Below are 13,750 nucleotides of genomic sequence, written 5' to 3'. Positions count from 1 at the left end.
ACTGCTCAAGGGAAACACTCTTGGGTCAGCAAACATCTACCTCTGGAGTCTGCTTCAGGGCCACAAGGCTCCTCTCTCAGCATCACCAGCCTGGGCTTGCATGTTTCAGTTTTGCCTAATCTGGGGTCACTAGGTCACTAGGCAATGGCTTCCTAAAATTGATAGGCTCTTCAAGGGGTCTTGAAACTAAATTGAGTTAGAGCAGGCTGGGTGCACCCTTGCCTGCTCCAACCCATACCATCTCTATTCCATTTTGAAACTAGACAGGCCCCTCTCTCTCTGGTTTCCTGTGGTGGAGGCTGTCCTGGTGTTTCTGGCCTCTGAATAGGAAAGAAAATGACATTCTAACTGCAAGGCCAAGATGGAGCCTCTCTCCCACCAGATGACAAGTACATTTGGACCACATCATGACCAGACTCTATGCCTGACAGCTTCCCCAGGACCCAGAGCATAAAAGTCAGGTTCCTGAAACTGGCTTGTTCACTAGGCTTTTCGACACTGCTTAGTTCATCTGTGCAGCACCCTCCTTTCTGTAACCATCACCCCACTTCTTTGGGGGGGCAACTGCTCTTCCCCCATTGGGACCACCTATTTCTAGGGGAGTAGTATCTCTCTTCCAGGCCACACTCCCACCCCATGGTCATAAGTGGATAAACTCTACGTCCTTCCCTAATACTTCTGATGAAGCTAAGGGGAGAGAGCCCCTTCTTCCCTGGTTTTAGAAAAAAAAGGAAAATGTGAGATTCCAGCAGTCAGGGAGATCTGAGCAAGGACCAGCAGGAAGAACAGACCCCATCCTTCCCTTGCTGGCTTCTGCATAAAGTAGCTGTGATCCCTCCTCTGGTCCAGTCCACTCAGAGAAGTGTTGTACATGTCTGAGACTGCCCAGGACCATCCATTAACTTTGCCAGTTTGCCACTCCCATCTTATCAGCACTTTCACTTTTGTGCCTCCTTATCTTCAATCACACTGTTCCCTCCACTGAGGACACTTTTCCCTTAAGGCTACTTGTGTCTGGTGAAATTCTTCCTGCATCTCAAGTCACTTCCTCTGAGAAGCTTTTCTGAGTCTCAGGCCTTGGTTACACAACCTGTTTGGGACCCCAGCTTCCTCCTGGCAATACCCGAGCATGCAGTTCCAACCCAAACATAAGGTGAAGTAGCTGACAGGAGTTCATGGGGTTCTCACCTGTACAGGAGCCGGCCTCGATCCCGTGCACTGATCTTCCCCCACAATCCATTCTCAAAGGCATCCTTAGCGGCAGCCACTGCCTTGTCAACATCGCTAACCTGGGCCAGGGACACCTGGCAGATGACCTATGGTGGAGCAGAGCCATGAAGCCCTCCCTGGACTCCGCGTACACAGATGCCCCATGCCGCCGCTCCCCTGGCTACCTGGGATGGCTCAGTGGGGACAGTAGGCAAACAGGAAGGCCCTGGAAGGGTGTGCACAATGAGGAAAGCTAGGGACCTTCAAAGAGATTTGCTCGTGTTTCTACATACCAGGACCCTTCTTTTCACTTGCCCACAGAGCCCAAACAGAGTAACAGACTCAGGCTGCAGCTATGAGGCTGAGGATCAGCTTAGCATTGTCAAACCAAGAGCAGAAGCCCATGAATTTGGTAAGTTCTAGGCAGAAAGTCTATTTCTTAAGTGAAATAGTCTAGATGTTGAAGGTGACAGGACCATTCCTGTCCCCCATCCTTGCTCTGTGTCCTGACAGTGCCCACTTGCACTACAGTGCAGGTGCCCACACCTCCTGACACCTGGGCATGGCCAAAGGAAAGCCAGGAGGAGAGAGAAGTGGGAGGTGCAAGGCCAGCACCCTTCTTGTTACCAAAGGCATGGTACACCCTCCCTGCCCAAGGGCCCAGCACCCAGGCAACCCTGTCCAGACAGCTTCCCTTCTGGGATTCCCCAAATAGGCCTCAAGGTGGTAACAGCTCATGTTTCTGCCCGAGGGTACTGTATCCCCTTGTTTGTGTCCCCACAGCCAGTACACCCCTTTGTCAATTATTTTCTTTAAACTCCCTTCAAGTGACCCAGTTGAGTGTGCTATGTGCTTTCCGCAGGCCCTGAGGGATGCCATAGGTAGGGCAGAATGGAAAACTGAGTATGCACCTGTAGGAGTAAGTGTTGTTTCAGGTAGGTGTGTATGTGAGAATACAATATGCACATACTGGGTCATGACATAAAAGGGTCACAGTCAAGAAAGTCTGACAAACATGGGATTCAAGGAAGAATTCCCAACAGTGGGGTGTACACATATTCAAGAGGGTAAGGCCCATGCTGAGGTTGTTGATGCGTGGAGGGGGAGGGAATGGCTTCATTTCTTCCATGGGGGATTTTAGCTCTGGTCCATCTCTGAAGCAGTCTCCAGACCTTTGGAATCGTCCTGCCTTCCTGGTCTAGCTCCCCTCTGGGCCATTCCTGTAGGGAGGACTGGAAACTGACTACAACCATTCTGTGTGCGAATAGAGGCCCCCTAAGCAGGGATCCCCAGACACCAGGTGAGGGAGTAGATGAGAGAGAAGAAAAGGCCAAGGAGGGGGCAGGTGGAAGGAGAGCAGAAGGGGGTGCTAAGCCTGCACTCACACTTCCGTCTGTTGGGTTGATGGTCTCATAGGTCTTGGCACCCTCAGCATCCACAAACAGTCCCCCAATGAAGAGTTGGTGGGGCATTTGGAGGGTGAGCTTGTTCACCGCCTTTTCCACCTGGGAAAGGAAGTTTTACAGGGATTCACTGCAGTGTGGATCCTTCACAATGTGCATCAGTGGCAGATACAGACCCACAGAAGGACATAGAAAACACTCAGAGATGGATAGATAACCACTCATGCACACACATGCGTGTGCACTCATGCACACTTGTGCACACTCATGCACACACACACACAGGTAGCCAAGGGGCCAGGGCTCTAGGCCCCTTGGCCTTCTCAGGTCTCTGAGCCAAATCCAGTTCTGCTGCCTTCTTTGGCTCAGGGAGCTATTATGTGGGCAGTGGTGGCAGCTGAACAATAAGAAGCGATGAAGAGCACAGAATCTGAGGTCAGCCTTCTTGGGCTGCAACCCCTGTCCTGCCATTTACTTGCTGTGTGATCTCAGGCTGGTTGCTAGGCCTCTGCAAGTAGGAAGTTCCAGTTGGCAGACAGACGCTTGTGAGTCACCAGACATGACACCAACCCCATCGCTCACTTCCCTGTAGACCTGAAATTCCATCCCAAATGGCATCCTCTGGGACACCATTCTTCTCCTGAAATCTTCACCAGTCATCTGTCTGCAATCCTAAGGCCAACCTGGTATCCATCCTGGCTGCCTACAATTTCTTCATCAGCTTTTGTTCCAAACTATCCCAATGATAATTCCTGTGGGAGCTCGTAGCCTACCAAGACACCTCAGGATGATTTTTCAAGAGTTTCTTTTAAAAATAAGCTAGCAGGGGTGCTTGGATGATCTCAAGATTCATGAGTTCAAGCCCTGCATTGGGCTCTCTATGGTCAACACAGAGCCCACTTCAGATACTCTGCCCCCTGCCTCTCTGTCCCTCACCACTTACACACACACACACTCTCTTTCTCTCTCTCAAAAATGAATAAAACATTTAAAAATTTAAAAATAAATTTGCAATTACATCATCACACTTCCATATATACAAATTGAATGTATAGGATCACTTGTTTCCCTTATTGAGAAAAAGTTCCCAATTCCTCATTCTCTGTCTCTTTCTCTCCCTCTCTTCCTGTCTAGCTTCCTCCCTCCCTCCCTTCTTCTCTCTCTTTTGGCATTTCAACAAAAGGAATTTAATGCATGCAGTTGGTTGCACAGGTGATGAAAGAGCTGAGAGGCCATGAGTCAACCCAGAGATTGATAACAGCAGCAAGCGCCTGCCATTACTAGATTAGAAGGACAAATGGAGGAAGTGGTGGTACCAGAACTAGGGTCTAGGGTCCCCCAGCAGAACTAGAGTCCTGGAAGGGTGATCTGGTAGGGGCCAGGGCCACAGCAGCAAGGAGGCAACTACTGGGAAAAACCACAAAAGGAGAAAGAGGGTGAGAAGTACTCTGTAAAAGCCACTTCTTAATATCCTACTCTCATATCTTTGGGTGTCAGAATTTGTCCCATAGACAACAATTTCCTCTGTTGCACTGGGCTAACTGGACTGGCAGCCTCAGGCTATCAGGGTTACCAGGGAGAGTTTGGGACACTGAAGCTGGGCTCTTGAGTGCTCTGGTTTCTGGGATGTCCAGGTTTTCCCCATGTGTCATTGTGGATCCACGGATGTGAGTGTTTGAGAAGTCTGCAGAGCCAAGCCCACGTGGAGGGGCCCAGGACTCACATAGTCAATGATGCACTCGCTCTCTTTGTTGTCCCCTCGTAGCTTCTTCACTAATAGTTGGATGAAGTCCCCAAAGGTGGTTGCCATGTAAACATCTTCATTTTCTAATTCCAGTCCATCACACAGCTCCTTCACTTCCTCAACCAGTCTGGAGAAAAGAAGATGGAAAAGCGGGAGCATGGAAAGAGGCTTGGCAGACCTGCCTCATTCTAGTGGCAGAGGTTATGGTGCCAAACATTTACCCAGAAGGGAAGTTCATATCAACAGCCAAAGTGTGGGTGTTAAGCTAGAACTGGGGCTAAGAGCCCAATCCATGGATTCAGAAGGCCCTAGTTTCAAGTTGTGGCTCCACCACTTACTAATATGTGACCTTGCACAAGTGGAAAACTCCTCTGAGCCTTAGTTTCTTCACCAGCAAAACTGGAATAATACCTATTCTACTATTTTCTGATAAGCAAATGAGACAATCTACATGTTGATAATAATCAATACGAGATTAATAATAGTCACTGAAAGATATGTTAAAATAATGAAAAGGTTGGGGCGCCTGGGCAGCTCAGGCAGTTAAGCGTCCAACTCTTGATTTCGGCTCAGGTCATGATCCCAGGGCTGTGGCATAGAACCCCACATCGAGCTCTGCACTGAGTGTGGAGCCTGCTTAAGACCCTTTGTCTCTCTTTCTCCCCCTCTGCCTCTCTCCCCTGCTTTCTCACTCTCTAAAAAAATAATAATAATAATAAAAATAATGAAAAGGCAAACCACAGATTGGGGGAAAATATTTCCAAATAATATCTGATAAAGGACTTTCATTCAGAATATATAAAGAACTCTCATATTTCAATACCAACAAAAAAAGAAACAATCCAAGTAAAAATGGGCAAAAGATTGAACAGATGCTTCACCAAAGAAGAAATGCAGATGGAAAAAAGCATATGAAAGTATGTTCAACATCACAATTTCCCATCATTAGGGAAATGCAAATTAAAATGACAGTGGGATATGTCTACACACTTACCAGAATATCTAAAATTAAAGTCTGACCATACATATCACTGGGAAAGATGCAGAGCAACTGAGCTCTCATACACCTCTAGTGGGATTGTTTAAAATGGTACTTTGGAAACCATGCTGGAGAGCAGTTTGGCAGTTTCTTAAAAATTAAACATATTCTTCCCATTTTACTCTCAGATATTTACTCAAGAGAAATAAAAACCTACATATAGACAGAAAACGGTAGAGTAGGAAGCTCCAAAGATCCATTCCTCCACCTAAACAGCTCCTAAGCTGGCAGAATTGTCTGAATCAAATATTCTGGAACTCTAGAGTCAGGCAAACATTTACAACACCCAGGGAAGAAGATGATGAAGAGGTTGGTAAATGTCAGCAAATTTCAGCATTTCATGAGGTGTTACTCCCCATCCCTCCTGTAGGAGGCAGTGGGGGAAGCTGAACTTGTTCCTGGTGCAGCTTTCTGGAGCCAGGGCGGGCAGTAAGGACCTTCTCCTCCCTACATGTAGATTGTATGTTCTGAGTGCTGATGTTCCTTTTGATCACTGAGGGGCCAGCACAAAGACTGGTAGCTGCAGTTTTAACCCCCAAAGGCTGAAGCAACTTCCAGGAAATTTTAAAAGGCAGTACTTTCCCCCCTCTTTTGGGAGTCAGACATTTAAGAAAATCCTTGCTAGGCCACTGGCTGATCACAGAGATAACAAAACAGAAACTTCAATTACTACGTACAACAAGGAATACACACTTTACAAAAGAAAAAAAAGTTGAGAAAAGTCACAAATGGATAAATGAAACCCTCCACAAGCAAGACTTAGCAATTACTGAGGACTGAGAGGATACATTCTCAGAATTATACAACATAACACTCAAAATGTCCAGTTTTGAACAAAAAATAGTAAAACATACAAAGAAACAGGCAAATATAGCTGATTTGCAGTAAAAATAAAGGAATTTGGAAGCAATCATCCTTAGTAAAACCAGATATTAAAATTATTAGTCAAAGATATTTAATCAACTGTCTTAAAGATGTACAATGATTTAAAGGAAACCCTGGAGAAACAGTAAAGGGAATAAGGAAAATGATGTAAGAAAAAATGAGAATATCAAAAAAGACATAGAAATTTTAATAATAAACCAAACAAATTCTCAAGCTGACGAATACAATAACTAAAATAAAAAAACTCACTAGGGAGGTTCAACATCAGATTTGACCAAACAGAAGAAAGGATTGCTGAACTTGAAATTATCCAGTATGAAGAAAAGAAGGAAAAAAGAATGAAAAAAATGAATAGAGTCTGTGGGACATCATCAAACTCATCAACATTCTCATTTTAGGAGTTCCAAAGAAGAGAGGTAGGAAGGGCTGAAAAAATATTTGAAGAAATAATGTCCCAAAAGTTCTCAAGTCTGAGGAAACACATGAATATATACATCCAAGAAGATCAATCAATTCCAAGGAGGATAAACTCAAAGAGATTTATGCCACAACACATTACAGTCAATTTGTTGAAACCCAAAGACAAATAAGGAATTTGGAAAATAGTAAGAGAAAACGAACTCATCACCTACAAAGGATCCTCCCTAAAATTAAAAGTTGATTTCCCTTGGGGAGCCTGAGTGTCTCAGTCAGTTGAGCGCCAACTTCAGCTCAGGTCAGGATCTCATGGCTTGTGGATTTGAGCCCACGTTGGGCTCTGCATTGACTGTGTGGAGCCTGCTTGGGATTCTCTCTTTCCCCCCTCTCTCTCTGTCCCTCCCCCACTCTCACTATCTCTCAAAAATAAATTTTAGTGCTCGCTTCAGCAGCACATATCCTAAAATCGGAATGATACAGAGAAGATTAGCATGGCCCCTGTGTAAGGATGACACGCAAATTTGTGAAGCGTTCCATATTTTTTCATATTAAAAAAAATTTAAAAAAACTTCCTGTTAAAAAAATAAACAAATAAATTTTAAAAAACTTTTAAAAAGTTAATTTAAAAAAGAAACACTAAAGAGAACCTTTCAGGCTGAAATGAAAGGACACTAAAGAGTAACTCAAAGTAATAAGAAAAAAGTAAAGAACACTGGTAAAGATAACCACATGGGTAAATATGAAAGCCAGTATTACTGTACTTTTGGTATGGTTTGCAACTTCTCTCTTTTTCCTATATAATAGCCAAATGCAGAACACAATCATTTTAAGTCAATATTAATGGCTATGCAATGCATAGAGATGTCATCTGTGACAATAATAGTTGGGGTAGGAACAGAGATATATAGGATTAGAGTATATACTATTGAAACTAAGTTGATATTATTTAAATTACACTGTAATATGTTAATTGTAATCTCTAAGGTAATTAAGAAATAACTGTTAAAAAGGGAATCAAAGTGGTACACTACGCAGAAAAGGGAGGGCAGTAATAAAGAAACTGAGAAACAAAAAGCATAAAAGACATACCCAAAACAAATAGGTAAAGAGAAGTAAATCCTTCTTTATCAGTAATCTGGTTAAATGAAAATAACTCTCCTATTAAAAACATACATTGAAAAGTTGGATAAAATACATCATCCATCCAGATGCTGCTAGATATTCACTTTAGATGTAAGTACACACAAAAAATTCAAAGCAAAAAGATGGAAAAGGTATCTCATGCAAAGACTAACCAAAAGGCAGCTGGGTTGCTATATTACTGTCAGAAAAAAATAGACTGTATATAAAAACGGGTTATGTGAAACAGAGGCTATTAATAAAAGGTTCAACACAGCAACAGGATATAACAATTATAAACATACAGGCACCAACAACACAGCCCCCAAAATATATATAGCAAAAACAGACAGGAAAAATAGAATTTTCTACAATAGTAGTTGGAGACTAAAATGCCCATCTTTCAATAATTAAATGACACTATAAACCAATTATATACGTACAGAACGGACATATACAGAATACTCTACCCAAGAAGAGCAGAATGCACATTCTTCTCAAGTACACATGGGATATTCTCCAGGATAAACTATTTGTTAGGCTACACAATAAGTCTTTTTGTTGTTTTTTCCTTAATGTTTATTTGTGTGTGTGTGTGTGTGTGTGTGAGAGAGTGAGACAGAGTGAAACAGGGGAGGGGCACAGAGAGAGGGAAACACAGTATCTGAAGAAGGCTCCAGGCTCTGAGCTGTCAGCACAGAGCCCGGTGTGGTGCTCAAACCCACCAACTGAGAGATCATGACCTGAGCCAAAGTGGGATGCCTAACCAACTGAACCACCAGGTTCCCCAGGATACACAATAAGTCTTAATAAATGTTAAAAGATTTAAATCTCATAAAACATCTTTTCTGATCACAGTGGAATGCAACTAGAAATCAGTAGCAGAAGAAAAATTGGAAAATTTACAAATATGTGGAAATTGAATGGTATGCCCTTAAACAACCAATGGGTGAAAGAAGAAATCACAAAGAAAATGAAAATACCTTTAGTCAAAGAAAAACAAAAACACAACATGCCAAAACTTATGGATTGTAACAAAGGTAGTACAGACAGAGAAATCTGTAACTGTAAATGCATACATTGAAAAAGATCTCAAGTCAATACCTTAATTGTACATCTTAAGGAATTTTTTAAAAGAGTAACCTAAACTCAAAGCAAGTAGAAGGAAGGAAATAATAACGATTAGAGCAGATATAGATAAACTAGAGAATAAAAGGACAATACAGAAAATCAAAAATCAACAAAATTGACAAATCTGACTGACCAAGAAAAAGAAAAATAGAAAAAGACTTAAATTACCAGAATCAGAAATGAAAGTGCTTATGCCAATTTTACAGAAATTAAAAGGGTAAGAGAATACTGTGATAAATTATACAGCAAAAAAAATTTGATTACCTAGATTAAATGGACAAATTGCTAGAAACATGCAATCTACATAAACTAACTCATGAAGTAGAAAATCTGAATAGACCCATAACTACTAAAGAAATTAAATCAATAATCACAAAACCACCCAACAAAGAAATCCCAGGTCTGAATGGCTTCACCAATCCTTCTCAAAATCATCCCCCCCCCCCACCAGAAGGATTGAAGAAGGAACACTTCCTGACTAATTTGATGAGGCCAAAAATACCCTGATACCAAAGCCAGAAAAAGACACTACAAGAAAAGGAAATTTCAGGCCAATATTCTTTATGAATAAAAATGCAAAAATCCTCAACAAAATACTAGTAAGCTGAATTCACTATGAATAAGTGGAATTCTCAGTTGCAAGGATGGTTTACCTTATGGCCAAGGGGGCAAGGTTTCAGTTATACAGGGTGAACAAGTTCTAGAGATCTAATGCACATCAAGTTGACTATAGTTAATAATATTGTACTGTGTACTAGAAATTTGGTAAAAGAGTAGCTCTCAGGGGCCCCTGGGTGGCTCAGTTGGTTAAGTGTCCGACTTCAGCTCAGGTCATGATCTCACAGTTTGTGGGTTCAAGTCACATGTCAGGTTCTGTGCTGACAGCTCAGAGCCTAGAGCCTGCTTTGGGTTCATCTCTCTCTCTCCCTCTACCCCTCTCCTGCTCAATGCTCTGTCTCTTTCTGTCTCTCAAAAATAAATAAATGTTTTAAAAAAATTAAAGAAAAAAGTAATTCTCAGATGCTCTCACTGCCAAAAAATAAAAGTGACTATGTGAGATGGATATGTTAATTAGTTTGATTGTAATGATCATTTCACTATATATATCAGAGCATACTATTGTATACCTTAAATATTTACATTTTTACTAAATAAAGAAAAATTAATAAAACTGCTTTTAAGCTATGAAGCAAGAAAAGGCAGTAAAGGAGGAAGAAAGGACTTATTTCCTCACATAATAAGCACAACTAGGTTGCGTCCTCAGTGTCTCTGTGCATGGTCACAGCAAATTACCCCCAGGTTTTTGGTTTAAAGCAGAAATCAGTTAGCCTCAGCCTGTTTTTATAAATAAAGTTTTATCAGAACACACACTTGCAAAGATTTCACACCAAAAAAAAAACCCCTGACATATTATAATTTTTTTAAAAAACTTGACATACATTGGAGCCAATAAGCAAACTCAGCAATGTTGCAGGGTATAAAAGCAATACATGAAAATCAGTTGCATTTCTATACATTAGCACTGAACACTACAAAAAAGAAATTAAGGAAACAATTTCATTTATAATAGCATCAAGGGGAATATAATAGCAATAAAGTAACTCAGGAGAAAACAGAGTTGTGCACTGAGAACTATAAGAAAGAAATTTTAGGGGCGCCTGGGTGGCTCAGTCGGTTGGGCGGCCGACTTCGGCTCAGGTCATGATCTCGCGGTCTGTGAGTTCGAGCCCCGCGTTGGGCTATGTGCTGACAGCTCAGAGCCTGGAGCCTGTTTCGGATTCTGTGTCTCCCTCTCTCTGACCCTCCCCCATTCATGCTCTGTCTCTCTCTATCTCAAAAATAAATAAACGTTAAAAAAAATTAAAAAAAAAAAGAAATTTTAAAGGGCCTGAATAAAATGAAAAAAATATCCATTTTCATGAATTAGAAGATTTAATATTGTTCAGATGAATCACTACCCAAAGTGATCTTCAGTTTCAATGACACCTCTATTAAAATCCCAACATGTTTGTTTTCCTATGTTTTGTTTTGTTTTGTTTTTTTCATACCCAGTCCCACTGATCCACCAAGACAGCTCACAGAACTCACTATGTAATCATACTTCTCACTAAGATTTATTACAAGGAAAGGAAATAAGGGAAAACTAGCAAAAGAAGGCATATGATCAAAGCCAGGAGGAAGCCAGATGCAAGGTGCCAAGGACTGTCTCCCAGTGGAGTCACAAAGGACATGCTTATTTCTTCCAGCAATGAATTGTGACAATACAGGTCTTTACACCGTGTCTCCAGAGAATCAGCACCTAAGGTATTTCCTTAAACGCTAGCCATCTAGACACCCAATGCTTTGCACTTACCAAAAGGACTCCCCAAAGCAAGGCAAGTGCTGGGCATAAGCCACGTTGTGGTTTTTTTTTGTTTGTTTTTGTTTTTGTTTTTGTTTTAATTTTTTTTAATGTTTATTTTATTATTTTTGAGACAGAGAGAGACAGAGCATGAACGGGGGAGGGGCAGAGAGAGAGGGAGACACAGAATCGGAAGCAGGCTCCAGGCTCTGAGCCATCAGCCCAGAGCCCGACGCGGGGCTCGAACCCACGGACCGCGAGATCGTGACCTGAGCTGAAGTCAGACGCTTAACCGACTGAGCCACCCAGGCGCCCCAGCCACGTTGTTTTCATGATCTAGAGGCAATTGATTGCTAGCCTTCCAGATTTTGGTCCAGCATGTAAAGAGTTTGGAGGTCCTCACTCCCATTCTCACAAGAAGAAAAAACTGTAAATCAAAACTCTTCTTAGATCCACAAGAGAATTGAGGTCACAGGGCAGAGTGCTGCCCCCAACACTGGAGAGGCAGAAAAACACAGCTTGCTTGAGCAGAAATGCACAAGTAGAAGCTGCTGACGGGAACACTTTAAAATTGCTGGAAGCACCATATGAACTAATTGAGAATTAAAATTGTTGAGAAATAAATAAAACTAAATAGAGAACTAGTTGAGAATTAAAAATTCTTGGGGGTCTGGTCTTATGAGGGACCCCATGATTTTGTGAGTTTTACCTCTAGGAGTCACACATCAGGTTCTCAGGGGAAGATCGGAGGCAAATCCCTTAGTGCTTCTGGCAGGAGGAGGGGAAAGTAGTCATTTTGAAATACCCCCACAGCATTCCGCTCTTAACAAGGCCTACCCTCAAGAGAAACTGTTTTATTAGAAGTTAACCAACCTGAGGGAAGGGTAATACCCACCTCTGGCCCTCTCTACCTTTCCTGCAACACCAGAGTACAGAAAGACTGAAAGATACGTGTGAAGGTCATATCACAGGGAGACAGGCTCACTAAAAGACTGAGACCTAATCATAAAACTATCTAAGGCTTCCTTTCATACCACATCTTAACTTTGTATCAAGAGTGCTCCTGCAAAATAATAGGGGGTTGTTGTGAAAAGAAGGCAGATTCTCTTTAGTCTCTAGGAAAACCCAAAGACAAGAGAGAACACACAAAGATGCTAGAAGTTCTATTCTTTGACACTTACAACTATAACACAGCCTAACCCCTAACCAGATAAACATAAAACCTCACAGTAAAGGCCTATCTACTCATTTCCATTACTCAATATAGTATGTCCACCTTTCAACAGAAAATTACAAGGCATACTAAAAGTAAAAATAAGCAGTCAGAAGGGACCAAGGAAGGATGAGACCCAGACTCAAATACGGCAGAGATTTGGGAATTATTATACTGGGGAGTTAAAGATAAATATGTTCAATATGATAAAGGCTTTAATGGGAAAAGTGGACAACATGTAAGAAAGGAATAGTAATGTAAGCAGAGATATGGAGACTTTAAGAAAGAATTAAAAGGAAATGCTAGAAATAAGCACAGTAATAAATGAGGAATGCCTTTGAGGGGTTCACCAGTAGATTGAACACAAGAAAGAAAAGAATCAGTAAGTGTGAAGACAAGTCAATAGGAACTTCTAAAACCAAAACGCAAAAAGAAGGAATGCAAAAGAGCAGAATGTCCAAAACTGTGAGACAATTACTAAAGGAATAACATAAACATAATTGGAATATTGGAAGGAAAAGTGAGAAAGGAATCAAAGAAATGTTTGAAGTAATAATTGCTGAGAATTTTCCAAAACTAGAGAGACATTAAATCACAGATACAGGTTGGGGCGCCTGGGTGGCGCAGTCGGTTAAGCGTCCGACTTCAGCCAGGTCACGATCTTGCGGTCCGTGAGTTCGAGCCCCGCGTCAGGCTCTGGGCTGATGGCTCGGAGCCTGGAGCCTGTTTCCGATTCTGTGTCTCCCTCTCTCTCTGCCCCTCCCCCATTCATGCTCTGTCTCTCTCTGTCCCAAAAATAAATAAAAAACGTTGAAAAAAAAATTAAAAAAAAAAATCACAGATACAGGAAGCTCAAATAACACAAAGTAGTATTTTTTTTAAAAAAACTATATATCTACATAAGCCCACCCTATTCAAACTGTAGAAAATCAAAGATAAAGAGAAAATCTTGTAAGAAATCAGAGGAATGAGAGTCTTACTTATAGAAGAACAAGAATGATATTTACATTGGGCTTCTCTTCAGAAACCATGCCAGTAAGAAGAGAATGGAGTGAAATATCTAGAGTATTAAAAGAAGTCAACATAGAATTCTGTATCCAGCAAGATTATTCTTTTGTTTTTTAAATAGTTATTTATTTATTTATTTATTTATTTAGAGAGAAAGAGTACACATGCATGAGCAGGGGAGAGGCAGAGAGAGAGAGGAAGAGAGAGAATCCTAAGCAGGCTCTGCACTATCAGTGCAAAG

General features: G+C 41.6%; 1 protein-coding gene and 1 non-coding gene across 4 annotated transcripts in view; one reads left to right on the top strand and one right to left on the bottom strand.

Annotated features, from left to right (window-relative positions):
* The window catches only part of ALDH1L1 (aldehyde dehydrogenase 1 family member L1), a 130,437-nt gene that overhangs the window by 36,926 nt on the left and 79,761 nt on the right, over window positions 1-13,750 (bottom strand). For all 3 annotated transcript variants that reach the window (XM_042912831.1, XM_042912845.1, XM_042912835.1), the window contains exons 10-12: window positions 4,336-4,483; window positions 2,595-2,714; window positions 1,189-1,316 (exon numbers count right to left, since the gene is read on the bottom strand). In XM_042912831.1, coding sequence (XP_042768765.1) covers window positions 1,189-1,316; window positions 2,595-2,714; window positions 4,336-4,483 — 396 coding nt within the window. The remainder of the gene's footprint in view (window positions 1-1,188; window positions 1,317-2,594; window positions 2,715-4,335; window positions 4,484-13,750) is intronic.
* On the top strand, window positions 7,134-7,240 carry LOC122214614. Its single transcript, XR_006199995.1, has one exon. It is a non-coding gene; the product is annotated as a U6 spliceosomal RNA (small nuclear RNA).

The sequence above is a fragment of the Panthera leo genome, chromosome A2, assembly GCF_018350215.1.
Source record: "Panthera leo isolate Ple1 chromosome A2, P.leo_Ple1_pat1.1, whole genome shotgun sequence".
Classification (NCBI taxonomy): domain Eukaryota; kingdom Metazoa; phylum Chordata; class Mammalia; order Carnivora; family Felidae; genus Panthera; species Panthera leo.
Note: the sequence above shows the minus strand (reverse complement) of the source record. Positions and strands in the feature narration are given on the sequence as shown.